The 19,171-nt window shown below is 35.6% G+C and overlaps 1 protein-coding gene across 1 annotated transcript in view; it reads right to left on the bottom strand.

Moving 5' to 3' along the window:
* LRP6 (LDL receptor related protein 6) overlaps nucleotides 1-19,171 on the bottom strand; it is a 188,566-nt gene that overhangs the window by 42,401 nt on the left and 126,994 nt on the right. Inside the window, exons 8-12 of the mRNA XM_020287629.2 lie at nucleotides 10,375-10,591; nucleotides 9,022-9,311; nucleotides 7,545-7,771; nucleotides 4,368-4,552; nucleotides 3,438-3,764 (exon numbers count right to left, since the gene is read on the bottom strand). Coding sequence (XP_020143218.1) covers nucleotides 3,438-3,764; nucleotides 4,368-4,552; nucleotides 7,545-7,771; nucleotides 9,022-9,311; nucleotides 10,375-10,591 — 1,246 coding nt within the window. The remainder of the gene's footprint in view (nucleotides 1-3,437; nucleotides 3,765-4,367; nucleotides 4,553-7,544; nucleotides 7,772-9,021; nucleotides 9,312-10,374; nucleotides 10,592-19,171) is intronic.

The raw sequence follows: 19,171 nt of genomic DNA, 5'->3' as shown, positions 1-19,171 counted from the left end.
CTAAGATCACAGCAAAACTAAATCAAATTGAAAACAAAAGAAATATACAGAAGATTAATAAAACCAAAAGTTAGTTTTTTGAAAACATAAACAAAAATGACAGGCCTCTAGCTATACTGACAAGAACTAGAAAGGAAAGGACCCTAATAAACTCAATTAGAAATGAAAGAGGAGAGGTCACTATAGACATCAACAGAAATATAAAACATTATCTTTTAATACTATAAAAATCTATATACCCCAAAACTACAAAACATGGAAGAAATGAACAATTCTTAGAAACACACAACCTCCCTAGGCTCAATCAGGAAAAAATAGAATTCCTGAATAGACCAATATAAAGCACAGAAATTGAAGCAGCAGTTAAAAGTCTTCCAATAAAAAAGCTCTGGACCAGATGGGTTCACACCTGAATTTTACCAAACTTACAAAAAAGAACTCATACCTACCCTGAAGAAATTATTCCACAATGTTGAGAAGGATGGTATCCTTCCCAACTCATTCTACGAAGCTAATATCACCTTGATACCAAAGCCAGGAAAGGTCACAACAAAAAAAGAAAACTACAGACCAATATCCCTCATGAATATAGATGCAAAAATCCTCAACAAAATCTTAGCAACCCAAATCCAATGGCACATCAAAAAAACAATTCATCATGACCAATTGGGCTTTATTCCAGCAATGCAAGGATGGTTCAACATAGGCAAGTCTATAAATGTAATTCACTACATAAATAAAACAACAAAGACCATATGATTCTCTCAATAGATGCAGAAAAAGCATAACAAAATCCAGCACACTTTTATGATACAAACTCTTAACAAAATAGGCATAGATGGGACATACCTTAAAATTATTAAAGCCACATGATAAATTCACAGCCAATATCATTGAAAGCATTCCCGCTCAGAACTGACACCAGACAAGGCTGACCACTATTTCCACTTCTTTTCAACATAATCCTGGAAATCCTTGCCAGAGCAATCAGACAAGAGAGGGGAATGAAGGGTATCCGAATGGGGGCAGAAGAAGTCAAACTCTCACTCTTTGCTGAAAGTGTGATATTATATCTAGAAAATCCCCAGGATTGAACCAAGAGACTCCTGAAATTGATAAATGAATTCAGTAAAGTCACAGGATACAAAATCAATGCTCACAAATCAGTGACATTCATACACACCAGTAACAGTCAAGCTGAAAATCAAATCAAAGATGTAATACCTTTCATAATAGCATCAAGGAAAATTAAATATTCAGGAATATATGTAACAAAGAAGGTGAGAGACCTATATAGGGAGAACTACAAAACACTGAGAAAAGAAATTGTAGAAGATGTAAACAGATGGAAAATTCTACCATGCTAATAGATTAGCAGAATCAATATTGTTAAAACATATACACTACCTAAAGTGATCTCCAGAATTAATGCAATCCCTATCAAAATACCATCATCATTCTTTACAGATCTAGAAAAAATAACTCTATGCTTTGTATGTAAGCAGAGAAGACATTGTACAGCCAAAGCAATCTAAAGCGAAAAGAACAAATTGGGAGGCATCAGTCTACCAGACTTCAAGCTTTACTACAAAGCTAACGTAATCAAAACAGCATGATACTAGCACAAGAACAGAGATACAGACCTTTGGAATGGGTCTTAGAGCCCAGATATAAAACCATCCTCATAATGTCATCTTATATTTGACAAAGGAGACAAAAATACACATTGGAAAAAGAATCTCTATTCAATAAATGGTGCTGGGAAAACTGGATAACTACATGCAGAAGACTGAAACTGGATCCCTACCTCTCACCTTTCACAAAAATCAACTCAAAATAGACAACAGACTTAAACCTAAGGTGTGAAACCTTAAGAATTGTACAAGAAAATGTTGGGAAAATTACACACATCGGCCTAGGCAAAGAATTTATGAAGAAGACCCCCAAAGCAATCACAGCAACAACAAAAATAAATAAATGGGACCTGATCGATTAAAAAGCTTCTGCATAGTCAAGGAAACTATCATTAGAGCGAATAGACAACCTACAGAATGGGAGAAAATATTTGCATGCTACACATCTGATAAAGGGCTAATAATAAGAATCTATACAGAACTTAAGAAAATTAACAAGAAAAAAATCAAACAACCCCATCAAAAAATAGGCAAAGAACATGAACAGAAACTTTTCAAAAGAAGACAGAATAATGGCCAGCAAACATATAAAATAGTGCTCAACATCTCTCTAATCATTAGAGAAATGCAAATCAAAACCACAATGAGAAATCATCTAACTCCAGTGAGAATGGTCTTTATCAGAAAGTCCCAAAACAATAAATGTTGGTGTGGATGTGGAGAGATAGAAACATTCTCACACTGCTGGTGGGACTGCAAATTAGTACAACACCTGTGGAAGGTAATTTGGAGATATCACAAAGAGCTAAAATAGAAATACCATTTGATCCAGCAATCCCATTACTAGGCATCTACCCAAAAGAAAAAAAGACATTCTATAAAAAAACACATCTGTACTCGAATGTCTATGGTAGCACAATCCACAACTGCAAAATATGGAAACAACCCAAGTGCCCATCAATTCATGAGTGGATTAATAAAATGTGGTATATGTATACCATGGAATACTACTCAACTACAAAAACCAATGGTGAACTAGCGCCTCTTATATTATCCTGGATAGAATTTCAGCCCATCTTTTGAAGTGAGGTTTCATAAGAATGGAAAAACAAGCACCAGCTGTACTCACCATCAAATTGGTACTAACTGATCAATGCTAAGGTGCTCCCATGGTAGCAATATTTCACTGGGTGCCAGTCAGCTGGGAGGGGGGTGGTGGGGCTGGGTAAACTCACAACTAATGGATGCAAAGCATACTGTATGGGGGAAGGACACACTTGTAACCCTGGCTTGGACAAGGCAAAGGCATTATATGTAATCAAAATATTTGTACCCCCATAATATTCTGAAATAAAATAAATAAATACATGAATGAATGAATTTTTTATGTTTGTGCTATTATATGTACTTCAAAGGACAGGAGGTTATGTTTTCGGGTTCTCCTTGTTTTACTGCTTACACTGCTCTCTCCTTCTCTTTATAATGAATAAATGAGTTATGCATACCACACATGCGTGACTCTGCCTTTCCTGCTCCTTCTCTGATGCTACGCAAAGTTTGCACTAAATAATTAATGTCCAAGGATAAAAGATTTAATTTTTCTATAACATCTATCTAGTTGCTATCATCAAACAATAAGTGACAAAAACTTTAATTTCTCCTTAACACTCCCCTTTCAATTAAACAAATGGTCCACTCTTAACTTCTACAATGTTTTACTTTAGAAAGAACATAAACTAAAGCACTTCCAAACTACTGCTTTTCCTCCTAATTCTAGCTTGCTTTGGGGGAAATGCAGCTTACCGCTACAAGTCCTGTTGTCAGCATTAAGAGAGTAGTGGGCAGGGCATCCACAAACAAAGCCTCCAACTGGCACAGCCAAGCAGAGGTGGGAGCAATGCCCATTGCTGGAAGCACACTCATTCCACCCTGCCTGCCGAGAAGAGTGAAAGACAAGGATGTCCATCACATAATCCAAATGGCCCTGAATGATGGTGCGGTTTTGGCCACTGGTTTTGTTGGCACGCTCAATGCTGCGTCGGCTCCAGTCCGTCCAGTAGATGTAATCTTGGTACTGAGTTAAGCCAAAAGGATGAGGCAAGTCATCTGCTATAACTTCACGGTTGAGTCCTATTTTCGGAAAGGCAACAGACAGGGAGAAGCAGAAGGATGAAATATGTAAGAATATAATTGTCTTGCCAGCTAAAAGAAAAAAAAAAAACCTAACATATAAAACGTTACATTTGTAAGCAATTTAAAATAGAACAATTCATTTAAAAGCAATTCTAAAACCAGACCAGTCCTCTGAAATCAATACATCTGCAGTCTGACCCCATGCCACAAACTTATATTCCTGCTATAAATCATTGAGTCAGTTTAAACTCCTGCAAATGGTCTATTTTGATTGTGATTTTATTTTCTCTACATAAGGGTATACAGCTCAATTTTTCTTCTTCCGTCCATAAAAAGATAGAAATATGTCACATGAGGAATATCTAGGGAGCTATAAATTTCATTACAAGTCCAACAATAATGAAATTTTCACATAATTAAGAAATATGAATCTTGAGTAACTGGACCATATTAATAATAATAAATAGGATATAATTCCACAAAAGGGGAAGAATCTAGACATTCATATGAAGTTGTATATGATACAATGATAAATAGCAGGCATGATTTTTCCATAGAAAGAATATACTATCTGTCTGAATAAATAGTAGTAAGGCTTACCAAGCATATTTGAAGATTCTATTAAGTTGGTGTCCAGGTCTGTCCAATAAAGCCTCCTTTTAGCATAATCAATAGTCAGGCCGTTTGCCCGCCCCACATTTGGAACTAATGTAGTACGTTCACTTCCATCCATAGCAGCTCTGTCTATCTTAGGTTTTCCACCCCATTCAGTCCAATACATAAATCTAAATTCAAAACAAAAGATATTTAACATTTCACTTTTGACTAGCTGGGAGAAAGGGTAATATTCATGCATCATAACCAAATAAATTTAAAGAAACTATATGGCAAATCAAGGAAATGGATAAAACAAAATCATGGCTATAATTCTTTCAATTATTTTGGCACCCTCACAACTAAATATTTTTTCTCATATCCCAAAAAGGAAGTGAGTCAGCTTTCCTTAGTCTTTCCAATAAATTTGTTCCATCCAAACCTAGAAAATGGAAACAAACCAATGGTTTCTTTATTCCAGCACTGGCATTTACAAAATTAATATTCAAGAAAACAGCAAAGGATTAAAGCTCTGTTCTCAAAATCTGGTTCACTTCTGAATCAAACATCTTTATGTATTTCTGAATACAAGTAATTTGAGTTTTTAAAATGTTGAACTTACTTTTCAACTTGTATCACCAACTCACCTCTAAAACAAGTTGGATGAGTACATCAAAGGTAAAAATACATAATGAGCCTTTAACTGAAGTCAAAAGCAAAGCCTGAAGATATATTTGGTCATATGGTCCAAGAGAGCACACTATATGAGTAAGAACGATGGATCGCCACTTGATATGTCAAACTAGGCAATGAACACTAACCTCTACATTATCTCTGAAATTTTATGATAATTATTTTGCTTTCATTTTTACTTTTCTGAGTTTTTCACTTCAATCTTAGAGCAACCCTAGAGCAGAGGCTTTTTATAGATGAGGAGGCCAAAACACTAAAAGATATATTTGTCTGATGTCTTCTAACCAGTTACATAGCAAAGCTAGAACTAGAACCTAATCCTTAGCCAAATGCCCTTCAACTAAACTAAGGTGCTAGTTTTGGAGACACTCTGAATATTGGCACTAGCAAAGCACTCCACATGCCAGCTCTCATGAAATACCTCAGGACAGATATTCACTCATCAGCCTGTCAGCTGATGGCTGACTTGGTAGCAATGTATGAACATGCTTTTCTCAAAACTAAAGTTGTCCAGGCTTTGTTTGCATTTGCACTTGTCAGTTGACAGGCATGTGTGCACTATAAGAGCCAAAGAGAAACAACTGTGAGAGAAATTTCACACTTCTGCAGCAACCTATACCAGAGCCCTTAGTCTCAACTACTAAATTTATCTAACAACTAACACTTAGAGCAAAGATCACCATAATCTCACCACAGTATGTCAGTACAGAGAAGTTGTTTTTGATATGGCCTTCTAACTACATGGATAACTAGCTAACCATGGTATTAATGTGATTTCAGGGAAACTATTTAAAATTATAGATATAGGGCGACTTCCGGGGCCCCCGCTCTTGGGGCCCCAGAACCTCGTCCACGAGTGTATAATAAAGCCACGTGGTTTGGCCCCCCTACTCTTTCTCTTTCTGTTTCTCTTTTCTTTTCGCCACCACCGAAAAACCTTACATTCATCTGAATGCTCATAGCTAATAAAAGAAAAAAAAGGAAGGGAAGGACATTTTTATATAAAACCATCTTTGTAAAATTTCCAATTCATGGCTATTCAGCCATGTAATAGTAGGCTAAACAAAACAGGCCTCCTGTTATATTCTGCATTAAAAGTTTTTATGAGGCCGGGCGTGGTGGCTCACATCTGTAATCCTAGCACTCTGGGAGGCCGAGGCGGGCGGATTGCTCGAGGTCAGGAGTTCGAAAGCAGCCTGAGCAAGAGTGAGACCCCGTCTCTACTATAAATAGAAAGAAATTAATTGGCCAACTAATATATATAGAAAAAACTAGCCGGGCATGGTGGCTCATGCCTGTAGTCCCAGCTACTCGGGAGGCTGAGGCAGAAGGATTGCTTGAGCCCAGGAGTTTGAGGTTGCTGTGAGCTAGGCTGACGCCATGGCACTCACTCTAGCCTGGGCAACAAAGCGAGACTCTGTCTCAAAAACATAAAATAAAATAACTTTTGTTTCTAAATGTTCCCAACACTCAAATGAGACTCAATATACTACCCCAAACTGAATACTTAAGAACTTCCCTTTAGCCTACGGATAGAAAGAAAAAACAAAAACAAAAAAATCCTTCTATAAGCAAATGGCTTAATTTCTCATCTTTCATTTCATCCCTCTTCAATATACTAAATAACCTATCTTGTAACCTTAGCTGTAGGGCGAGAGAATTAAATAGATGAAGCAAAAATCATACTTATAAGCACCTGGAGATTTGGACCTACTGTGTATAAAGCACCATCCTTAGTAATGAAAGATACTGAGAATATAATCTATATGAACATTTTTATCTGAAAAATCGAACAATTATTAAAAATGGGAAAAAAAATAAAATTATAGATATGATAAATATGTCCATATGTTCACACAGTTGACTTCTTTTAAAAGTGGAAGTTTTTTTCAAATTTCAGATTTCTTAGCTGCTGGCTTTTAAAAATTTGCTGACTCTTATTAGAGGGATCACCTAACCCTTGAAAAATATGTCATGTTTTAACTAAACAGTTTAGTCTATACCAAAGTTACTCCACATTTATAATAATGATCAAACTAATTGTCTACTTTGAATTAATAAATATCTCAAACTTTTCACATGTACACAACATTGTTTCAGTGGGTTAACTATAACATGTTCGGAATCTAGTATAACTGGGAAGGAGTGCAAGCAAACATAGATTGATGATATCTATAAAAAAAGGCTGTTCACATCTATATAATGCTTATTAGCATATAAATACTGATCAGTAACATTTGATTATTAATTCATTTCACTCTTTCTTCACCCAATGCCAATAATGACAAAAGTAAAATCAACTAATCATTATTCATTCTAAATCAGTGAAATCTCAATTAATGGTTTTAAAATAAAGCCTATCTATTGTTTAGTTGCCAGATTCCTAATAAGCATTATTTAATCATACATGAAGAATATACTCTGTAACTAGGCCATGTTCCTCGAAATGTGCAATATAGTTGCAAGGAATGCAGATATAAAGCTGTTTACCCTTCAGCAGGGTCCAACGCTAGAGCCCTGGGGCTATCTAGGTCTTTCCACACCAAAACTTGTCGGTGCTGCCCATCCAACTTTGACACCTCAATTCGATTCGTTCCAGTGTCTGCCCAGTACAAGTTCTTCCCAAGCCAGTCTACTGCCATGCCTTCTGGATAATCTAAGCCGAATTCTACCACATGTTCCAGTGCACTGCCATTCATGAAGGCTCTGCTGATGGTCTGCAAAAATAAAATCAACAACTAAGTCACATCCAGAAAAAACGTTTGGTCTGGTTTTTGTTGGGCATGGGAGGATCTAGAAGTGCCAAGAGGTATACCATTTCCTAATAAAATTCACATAATTTACAAGTACAGAAAATTTTGATGTCAATCTCTAATAAATGCAACTGCAACCTCAAGTCTTATTGCCAATTCAGGGGAAAATTTTTGAAACTCTTAAGAACCAAAAATGTATTCTACTACATAAGACAGTGTAATGATTTTTCTTTTAAAAGTTATTAGCAATCAAGTGAAAAAGATGTGACCAGAATCTACAGACTTAACTGGTAGTCAACTTTCTGAAGGTGCTTGAGAATATGCCAAGTCACTGTGTCAATTTGAGAAAATTTCAACAACCATATACCTTATAAAATGAATATAACTCTTATCACATTATTATCACTACAGCTTTGAATTCCATAAAATTTAAAGCAATCATAATTCAAACTAATAATAATATATGATATTTCTTGTCAAGTACTGTCCTAAATACTTTATGTTCATAGATTTTTCTCATTTAATACTCACAACTGCTCGGAAAGATAGGCATCATCTTTATTTTCAAAATGAGTAAACTTATAAGGTCACCCAATATAAGCCAAGATTTACATATTTATTTCATTTATTCACTTAACAGATTTTATAGAACACCATTAGAATTCAACTCTGTCCAGCTCCAACATTCCATGTTTTTTACATATTACACAAAGTTTACACAAGGTATCTGAAACAAGCCCAAAACATTCCTTCTTCCAGATTTCTGGTCAGGAGCTTCCTCTCTCTATCCTTTTCAATATTTATTCTATGAAAAAGAAAATAAACATATGCTATAACTCATAATTGGCATTTTCTACCTCAGTCACTATCCAAAATTTTATTTAAAATAAATCAAGGCTCAATAAGCCATTTTATGTGAAATATACAATTGTTTACTCAGCTAATTGCAGAAAATGCCATTCACCATTTTCAAATGGAAAAAGGTAGAGAAAGATCATGTCTTCCAGATTTAGAACACTCTAGGCAAAGTATCTTGTATCATATGGCACCTAACAAAATACTGAATGGGCCTTTCTCTGCATTTCCTTTAAAAAGTTAAAGGTTTTTGTTGAACTGTGCCTATCAAGCAACCAGGGAGCTCTGTCATAGAAGATTCAGAAATTCTAGTTCTCCCTTTTAGTCCTCAGCTTTAATACTCTAATTCTTTCGCTAACCTTGAGTGATATGTCGGTCCAGTAAATTCGGTTGTCTGTTACATCAAAATCCAAAGCAGAAGCTTCTTTGACACCCGTGAGCGGAATTGCCACATTATTATTGTTTGTTTCCAAAGAAATTCGTCTGATATCTGCTCTCCGTGAAAACAAAAGGAAAGCCTCTGGAACAATGCAGGTCTTCATGTCACTGATGAGTTCAAAGCCAATGGGGCAGGCACACCGAAGGCCCTGAGGTCTATAGAGGCAAAGATGGCTACAGCCCCCATTTTCCTCAGCACAGGGGTTGGAACCTAAAAGATAAACTCATGATAAAAGGGCACAGAAGGACAAACACATTGACACAATCAACACATTTTCACTTTTAAATTACTAAGCATTTGGTTCACAAAGACCTGATGATTATTTCTGCTTCCAATCTAGAGTCTTAATTTTAATTTCACAAACAAGCAATGCATGGACTAATAGGGATTAAAAGCATGGCAAAATATTTTCCTTTTATACCCATTGTAAACTAACTATCTATCTATCTATCTATCTATCTATCTATCTATCTATCTATCTATCTATCTATCTATCTATCTATCTGAGACAGAGTCTCACTCTGTCATCCCGGCTATCTATCTATCTATCTATCTATCTATCTATCTATCTATCTATCTATCTATCTATCTGAGACAGAGTCTCACTCTGTCATCCCAGCTAGCTAGCTAGCTAGCTAGCTAGCTAGCTAGCTAGCTAGCTATCTATCTATCTATCTATCTATCTATCTATCTATCTATCTATCTATCTATGACAGAGTCTCACTCTGTCATCCCAGCTAGAGAGCAGTGATGTCATCATAGCTCACAGCAACCTCAAACTCTTGGGCTCACACAATTCTCCTTGTCTCAGCTTCCGGAGTAGCTGGAACTACAGATACATGCCACCATGCCTGGATAATTTTTTCTGTATTTTAGTATAGACAGGGTCTCCCTCTTGCTCAGGCTGATCTCAAACTCCTGACCTCAAGTGATCCTCCTGCCTCGGTCTCCCAGAGTGCTAGGATTACAAGGCATGAGCCACTGTGCCCAGCCCCATAAACTTTAAAATAAGGCACATTGTTCATACAATAGGATTGAATTATTTTGATGAAGGTGTGCTTGTGCCTGTGTATTTAGCCCTTCTATTCAAACTGTGTAGCAAGAGTACTAAACCAATATTTTAAAGGTCCATTCTCATTAAAAGGGGTTAAAGATGATTTCTATATTGCCTTAAAACATCAACAATTTACACTGCTGCTTTACAAGCTGCTGACTATCTCTATCTTTTCCCATTCCTCGTTTCCATTTCTAAGAGAATGTTGGCATTACTTACCAATGATTCTATGAACATTTGTGGCCTTTAGGCCCATAAGATCAGGCAGCTGATCTATGATGATTTCCCTCTCTGCACTTCGTTTGTGAACTCTTTCAATGCTGCGCCTCTGCCAGTCAGTCCAGTAAACATAGTCACCCAACAAAGTAAACCCAAATATGTGAGGAATTTTATCTTCCACTAGTACTCGTCTTCCAGTACCATCGGTATTCATAACCTTCAAGTTTAAATTCAAAGAGAAGGAAGACGATAATTATTTATCCTGCAAATGTATGTAAAAATGACAAATCCAACTGCCTGCTGAATCAAAACCCAAGAGTCATCTTAGTTATTCCTGTTACAATGCTTTCACAAAATTACAACATGATGATTAATGAGTATGATTTGAAATATTCAATGTAAGCTCATATTTAACCTTTCTCTTCAATCTCTTATTACTCTTCCTTCTAAAAACTCTGGCAACTTTATATTTAGTATGCAACTCTTCTATTAAATGACTGTGTCAAAATAAAAAGGCATTACCCTCACCTTAAGTTTGTTTGTACATTTGTTTTCAAATTATTATATACTTCATATACATCATTTTATCACGTATTTTGTTTTATGATATATTTTATTTTATACCCAATGAATGATAAAGCTTATATTTGAAATCCAAATCTATTTCTGCCATATTATTTGTTGATCATGAGAGAGTTTTAGAGAGCAGAAGAATAAAGGGTAACTACTAAATAGAAGATGCAGCACAGTTTGCCTATAAAAACTGAAATTCATGTTAAGGTCACACGGCTTGTAAACAGATGTCTTTTTTAGGACTCTTTTCACTTATCGTTCTCTTTATTTTGATGTTATTTACAACAACAACAACAAAAAAACAGATAAAAGGGCTCTCAATAAATCTTATTCCTCTGAGGTTACAATCACAAAAGTATTTGGTGCTTATGACACCTTCTCTGCATCTAAGTTTCAAGTAACTAGGATATACCTACTCCCTCCAACTACTCAATAGCAACATTATTAAATTCATTCTGACATTTACATTGCAGCAACATGTGCACTAATCAGTGTTGACTTATTTGGAGTATCTCTTACTGATTTTATGGATAAAAATTATTATTTGTATATAAGATTACATCTGATATCCTTTATTGGTGGGTAGGGGGTAGATACTGTTCACATGTACATGTTTATAGTACCACGATAACATTTCTGAAGGCAAATTTGCCTAGAACACGGGCTTCTTTAAATGGTCTCAGTTGGGGACTGGAAGGCTTGCTCCATTTTTCAGAACAGAAGATGGTCTTATGAGTTTCTACTATAGTATTTCCAAATCTATCTCCAGGAAAATGTACTGCTATATCATCCAAAATGTCATAATAATTAACAATGAACCTATCTATGTTCTCCATTTTAGGGGGAGTTCAATCATCCTATCAGGGAGCACTGAACATAGAGTGCTAAATATTCTGTACTATAAAACTCTAAAATATTACTTTCTTATAAGACTATGTTATGTTAAAACATGCCTGATTTGATTTTATTCCTAGTTTTAGTTCTATCTTAAATCACCTTTCTTGCATTATCTTACATTTAACAAATTACACTAATTTTGCTGATCACTAGATTTAAATGTTGGCTTTCCCATTAAAATTTATTTTTTGACCTAAAGTACAAACTGGATGACTAATGTTAAACTTCTTTTTAAAAATAGTATTTATATTTCTGCTTCAAAAACATTACAGGATTGGCAAACTTTTCTCTTTCAGCTATATCACCCTGCAACATTTTTGTTTGTTCATTTTGATAAACAAGCAGCTTAGACAGAAGATGGATGATTAAAGTGTAAATTAGGAAAATGTGTTACAATTAAAATTGAAAATCTCAGTGAGAAAAATAGCAAAAGCCAAATACCAAGACTTTTTTAGTTCATACAATGCTGCATCTTCTATTTAGTAGTTACCCTTTATTCTCCTGCTCTCTAAAACTCTCTCATGATCAACAAATAATATGGCAGAAATAGATTTGGATTTCAAGTATAAGCTTTATCATTCATTGGGTATCCTTAAGCAATTTCTCACACATAAAATAGGGAGAGAATCACTACCATCACTGAATTATTTAAGGATCAAATAAAACAATGCTAACTATGTATATAGCACAGTATTCGATGTATAGTAGGTGCTTGGTATACACTGGTTCCTGCCCTTTAAAATCATTTTATTAAAATGCTTTCACCCCTAAATGTAAATAGCTAACTGGCATTTAAATAATTTATTTAAAAGTAGTACCTCAAAATAAAAATACATAAATATAAAAGATTACGTGGAAATAAAAGAGCGAAACAACCATACACTGTTATACTGAAGAATAAAACCAATACAGACCTTTCTATGTTCTGGCAACTAGTGGAAAACTACAGGGCTGCAGCCTTATTCCCACTTCCTACCTCCATTTTTATCATTTGCTTTTTGCTACTGAGATATAAAGTAACTCAAATAGTAAACCAAAAATTTGATTGGAATATACTTCTACTGTTCTACCAAACCACCACCCTACTCCCCCTCTAAATCAAACAACATTAATAAAGATACCTAATGAATGCAAATCACCATGAAAAACATGATGACTGCTGAAAGGTTTAGGACAGAGTTTCGGGTCAGGTTTAACACCAATTGAAATAACAAAAGCAACATTTGGTTTTCAGAGCTTTTCGGATTTCAGACATGCAGATCAAGGATTATAGATCAGAAGTACTTTGCTCATCTTTCCTCCAGCCCCTTAACAAAACTGGGGTTTGCATCAATGTTAATGTTGCTTAAAGTACAAGCAACGGTCTTAGAAGAAGACAGCAAAGAACATAATATTATACAAGGAAAACTATAAAACAGTGATGAAAGAAATTATAAATGACACAAACAAATGGAAAAACATCTCACACTCATTGATTGGAAGATTCAATACTAAAATGACCATACTGCCCAAAGGAATCTAAAGATTCAGCACAATTCCTACCAAAATACCAATGTCATTTTTCATAGAATTAGAAAAAAAAAATCCTAAAAGTCATATGGAACCAAAAAGTGCCCAAATAGCCAAAGCAATCCTAAGCAAAGAGAACAAAGTTGGAGGCATCACATTGCCTGACTTCAAATTATAATACAAGCCTAGGCCTTGTGTGGTGGCTCACGCCTATTATCCTAGCACTCTAGCACTCTGGGAGGCCGAGGAGGGCGGATTGCTCGAGGTCAGGAGTTCGAAACCAGCCTCAGCGAGACCTCGTCTCCAATAAAAAAATCGAAAGAAACTAATTGACCAACTAAAAATATATGTACAAAAAACTTAGCTGGGCACAGTGGTGCATGCCTGTAGTCCCAGATACTCGGGAAGCTGAGGCAGGAGGATCGCTTAAGCCTAGGAGATTGAGGTTGCTGTGTGCTAGCCTGATGCCACGGCACTCACCCTAGCCTGGGCAACAAAGTGAGACTCTGTCTCAAAAAAAAGAAAAAAATACAAGCCTATACTAACCCAAACAGCATGGTATTGGTAATAAAAACAGAAACGTACATCAATAAAACAGAACAGAGACCCCAGAAATAAAGTCACATACCTTCAACCAAATGGTCTTTGACAAAGTAGGCAAAAACATACACTGGGTAAAGGATATCCTAAAGTACATAAATAATACTGAGGCCAGGCATGGTAATCACACCTGTAATCTCAGAACTTTGGGGAGGCTAAGGCAGGAGGATTGCTTGAGGCCAGGAATTCAAGACCAACCTGGGCAACATAGCAAGACCTCATCTCTATAAAAACAGCCAGGAATAGTGGTATACACCTGTAGTCCCAGCTACCTGGGAGGATGAAGCAAGAGGATTGCTTGAGCCCAGTACCTCAAGGCTGCTGATGGCACTGCACTCCAGCCTGGGAAACAGAGCAAGGCTTTGTCTCTATTTAAAAAAATAATAATAATAATAAGATGTTGCATAGCCACATACAGAAGACTCAAACTAGACCCATATCTTTCATTGACTCAAAATGGACTAAAGACTTAAATGAAAGATGTAAAACTATAAAAATTCTAGAAGAAACCCTAAAAAAAAAACCTCTTCTGGACATTATCCTAGGCAAAGAATTTATGACTAAGACCTCAAAAGCAAATGTAACAAAAACAAAAATAGACAAATGTGACTTAATTAAACTACAAAGCACAGCAAGAGAAATAATCAAAAGAGTAAATAGATAACCTATAGAATGTGAGAAAATATTCACAAACTATGCATCCAACAAAGGACTAACATCCAGAATCTACAAGGAACTCAACTCACCAAGGAAAAAAGAAATAACCCCATTTAAAAGTTGACAAAGGACATGAACAGATATTTTTCAAAAGAAGACATACAAATGACCAATAAACATATGAAAAAATGTTCATCATTAATTCTCAGAGAAATGCAAATTAAAACCACAATGAGATACCATCTTATACCTTGAGAATGGCAATTAATAAAAAGTCAATAAATAGCTATTGACAAAGATGTGGAAAAAAGGGATTGCTTATACACTGTTGGTAGGAATGTAAATTAGTACAACCTCTATGGAAAACAATATGGAGATTTCTCCCAAGAACTAAAAATTAAATTACTATCAGATCCAGCAACCTGACTACTAGGTATCTACCTAAAGGAAAAGAAACCATTATACCAAAAAGATATCTGCATTCGTGTTTATTATAGCACTATATTCAAAGTAACAAAGATAAGGAATCAACCTAAGGTGTCCATCAATGGATGACTATGAAGAAAATATGGTATGTATGCACCATGAAATACTACTCAGCCATTAAAAAAAGTGAAATCACATGTTTCGCAGCAACATGGATGGAACTAGAAGCCATTATCTTAAGCAACATAACTCAGAAACAGGAAGTCAAATACGGCATATTCCCATTTATTAGGGGGAGCTGAATAATGTGTATGCATGCACATAAAGAGCGTAATAACAGACATTGGAGGCTTGGAAAGCTGGGAGAAGGTGGATGAAAGACGAAAAATTACCTCATGGGTACAATGTGCACAATTTGGATGAGGTTACACAAAAAGCCCGGACTTTATCATTACACAATATATTCATGTAACAAAACTCCACTGTACCCTCTAAATCAGGGGTCCTCAAAATATGGCCCGCGGGCCACGTGCAGTCCGCCGAGGACATTTATCCTGCCCACCCGGCGTTTTTGCCACTGCTGTCTGTCCTGCTTAGCAGCCGACTCGTCCTGGGCCCACCGTGCGTATGTGTGGAATGTGCGCTGCACTCCCTAACAGCCCTCCAACGGTCTGAGGGACAGTGAAAAGTTGAAAAAGTTTGAGGACCCCTGCTCTAAATCTATAAAAATAAAAATGAATAAATAAAAAACATCTTTAGCAACATCTGGTGAAACAACAACAAACGGTAATAAAGGTCTTACAGAAGTCTTCAGAATGGCACAGTGGCCAGGAACTCGAATACAGTTCCTGAAAAGCAGCAACTGAAGACTGGGTTGCTTTACCCACTACAGCACTAGTCCCTTCTAGCTATTCCTTGTTGTCTCACTTTAGAAGCAAAAACTAAAAGGTAATTAAGATGTGATGAAGATTTTTTAAATGTAATTTTTTAAGCACACTGTTTCCTTCAATTTCCTATCTCTTTGTTTTCATCTATTGTAGTTTTTACAACAGGTTTGAGTCTAAACAGGTTTGAGAAATATAATACAAGCCACAAATGTAAGCCAAATATGTCAATTTTAAATTTTCTAGTAGCCATATTTTAAAAATTAAAAGAGGAGGTAAAATTAATTTCAATATTTTATTTAATACAATACATACAAAATATTTTAATTTCAACATACACTCTTATGTAATACATAATGACATCTTATGGGGTTTTTTCATACTAGGTCTTCTTAGCATGTATTTTACGCTGAAAGCCCATCTCAATTTAGACTAGCCACATTTTAGGTGCTCTACGGCCACGGTGGCTAGTGGCTACATAATATACTGTGCTGTAGTGTTGACTGTACAGCCTATAAGAAACTGATCTGCTTCTTTTTTAGTTGAGATCACTATCTTCTCCCACACCTGTCACCTTCAGGCTTACCCTAGACCCATCAGGCTCAGTAAAGCCACAAAAAACAATTAAATGCCTTCTATTTCGTCTTTCTTTTCTCCCAGCTATATAATATTTAACTCTATAATAATATGGGTTAAAATTGTTTCACAAAAATGGTCTCTGATGAAAAATACTTCTTTTTTCTCCTTATACCACATTTGCAATTTTATATTTCAAAACACTAACGGAGATCTATAACAGTAAGGACAAAGACCTGATTCTTATTAAGACCATAGTTATATTAATCAGATAATCCGCCTCTACTGTCTCCTTGGCTCTCCCCTTAAGACATACTGCATCAGTCATGTACTAATAATGGTTGAAAGTAGGTGGTTCATGATAATCTTTACTTTTTATATGTCTGAAATTTTCCATAATTAAAGAAATGAAGGGAGAAAAGATAAGAAGCAAGTCTAAGAACACGTAAATAATAATAATGATGATAATTGCTGTCATTAATAAATGCTGTTATTTTTGTTGTTACGACGATATAGAAAGCAATTATAAGGATTCTCTGAAGAGATTAAGGGATCAACAGCTTAGACAAAATCTGATTGTGAGACTTTGTATCTAAAGAAACAGATACATATTTTCTTTGCAGGAAGTCCAATGATTACTTTCTGAAATCTGTTTCCTTCAATTACTTTCGCAGAGCTGACAGTGCTATTAGAAAACTGGCTTCTCCACTAAATATTGTTCTTGTACCAGCCATACAATCTCCTTCTACTGGGTAGGAGCAACATAAAGAAACATGAACATGCTGCTTTGTCTCAAAGAAAATCACTATTACATTTCTCATATCCAACAAGTAAAAGTTTTGGACAGGGTACTAGGGTACTAGGTCTATAAATACGGGTTTAACTCCCTTATGTTTAAAATAACACAAATTCTGGTAAAAGTGTATTGTACATTCTGAACCCAGAACAAATGAACCATTTTAGGCGATTCCAAAGATTACCCTTATGCTTTAAAAGCTGAGCCAATGTTAATTAAATCTGGCAACTCTTGAGGGTGTGCTTTTACTTCATTACCTCAGAGTGGTTTAATTAGTTAAACTGAAATTAGGCTTCTGTCACTTCTAAAATCTAACTCCAAATCTGAACCAGAGTCTCCAGTGGTTTTGGCTGCTTCAACTACATTGTGGTGTGGGTTTAACATTCTGAGGCATTCTGAAATATTCTAGGAATACAGGCTACAACAGGAAATAGATACTGGTTAACCATAATGTTATCTGCACAAAGAAGAGGCAATGGCAAACCTTCTATAGATAACACATCTAGTTGTTGAGCAGTTTCACCAGCTCATTAAATGTCAAGACAGGATTACTCATGAAATCTTGGAATGCAGCCAGTCTACTACCAAAATTGCTGCTATGCAACTTCACTTGACTAGACACGTTCAAGGAATAGATGACAGGAGGACAACCAAGAGCCTATCATAAAATGAGCTAGAGTGGGAATGCTATAAAGTTCTAGAAGAGAAACTCAAATTATACCCAAAATGAACCACTCCTCTTCTAATGTTTCAGCTAATATCCAAAACAAGTAGTTAATTAAAAGTTTATGAACAAGAGAGACAAATAGATGTGACTGCGGGGTTGGGGAGTGTTACCTTTTTTTTTTACCAACTTCATAGGCCACAAAATATAATTTCACATAAAAGGCATGTTGAAAGAATATATATCTGTGGAAATAATATTTCAATCACGCCGAATCTCACTGAAGTGACAAGAGAAACACTTTAGACCCAATAGGAGAAGAAAAGGGATATCATACACCTGTTTAAGACAGCAGTAAGGGCAGTTACAGTGCTATATTTGAAGCCTTTTAGCCTAGTTCAAAACACATTATATCTAAGGACATATAAGTGATTTTTAATATAAAAAGAGAATTAAGCAAATTATTTACTCTAGGTAGTTTTATAATATTTTTGCAGGAGTCATGCTTAGAATATTAAACATTTGCAATGACTACACTCTTTTTCAGATAAATAGAGTAGGTAGTACTACTAAGACCAAAGGTTTCTAAAACATGAATTACTCAGGGAAACTAATGGATTTCCAGATGAAGGCATCATTATGATGAACACCAACACCACTTTGGTCAATTATACTCAGTTGCTTCATAAGACATTTCTGAGAGGCCTTGTGTCTTGAAGCCCCAAAACACTAATGGGAAAACCATTAACATGTTAACAAGGGAAAACTCCCCCTTTGCTCTCATTCTTTTTGAGTATAGCTAAAATAAATCCTATCTGGAATTTGAGTAAAAAAAAAACCTATGCCCACATACTGGATTTTATATATGTACTACTCATCATTAAAAAGAACCAGGGCTTCATGGAAAAATAGCTGATTCCAGGGCTGAGGCAAGGGAAATAAGAGGCTGGAACATATTGTTGTTCCACAAAGTGCTTAAAAAATGATGGGAGCTCCTCAAATAATTAAAAATTATAACATGATCCAGCAATTCCACTTCTGAGTATATAACCAAAATAATTGAAAATAGGATCTCAAAGAGATGTTTGTATACCTATGTTCATTGTAGCGCTCTTTACAACTTCCAAGAGCCAGAAGCAACCTTATGTACATAGATGAATGAATGAATTTTTTAAAAGAAATGTGTGTATACATACAATAGGATATGATTTAGCC

This window comes from Microcebus murinus, chromosome 10 (genome assembly GCF_040939455.1).
Source record: "Microcebus murinus isolate Inina chromosome 10, M.murinus_Inina_mat1.0, whole genome shotgun sequence".
Lineage (NCBI taxonomy): Eukaryota > Metazoa > Chordata > Mammalia > Primates > Cheirogaleidae > Microcebus > Microcebus murinus.
This window is presented reverse-complemented; position numbering and strand designations above follow the sequence as displayed.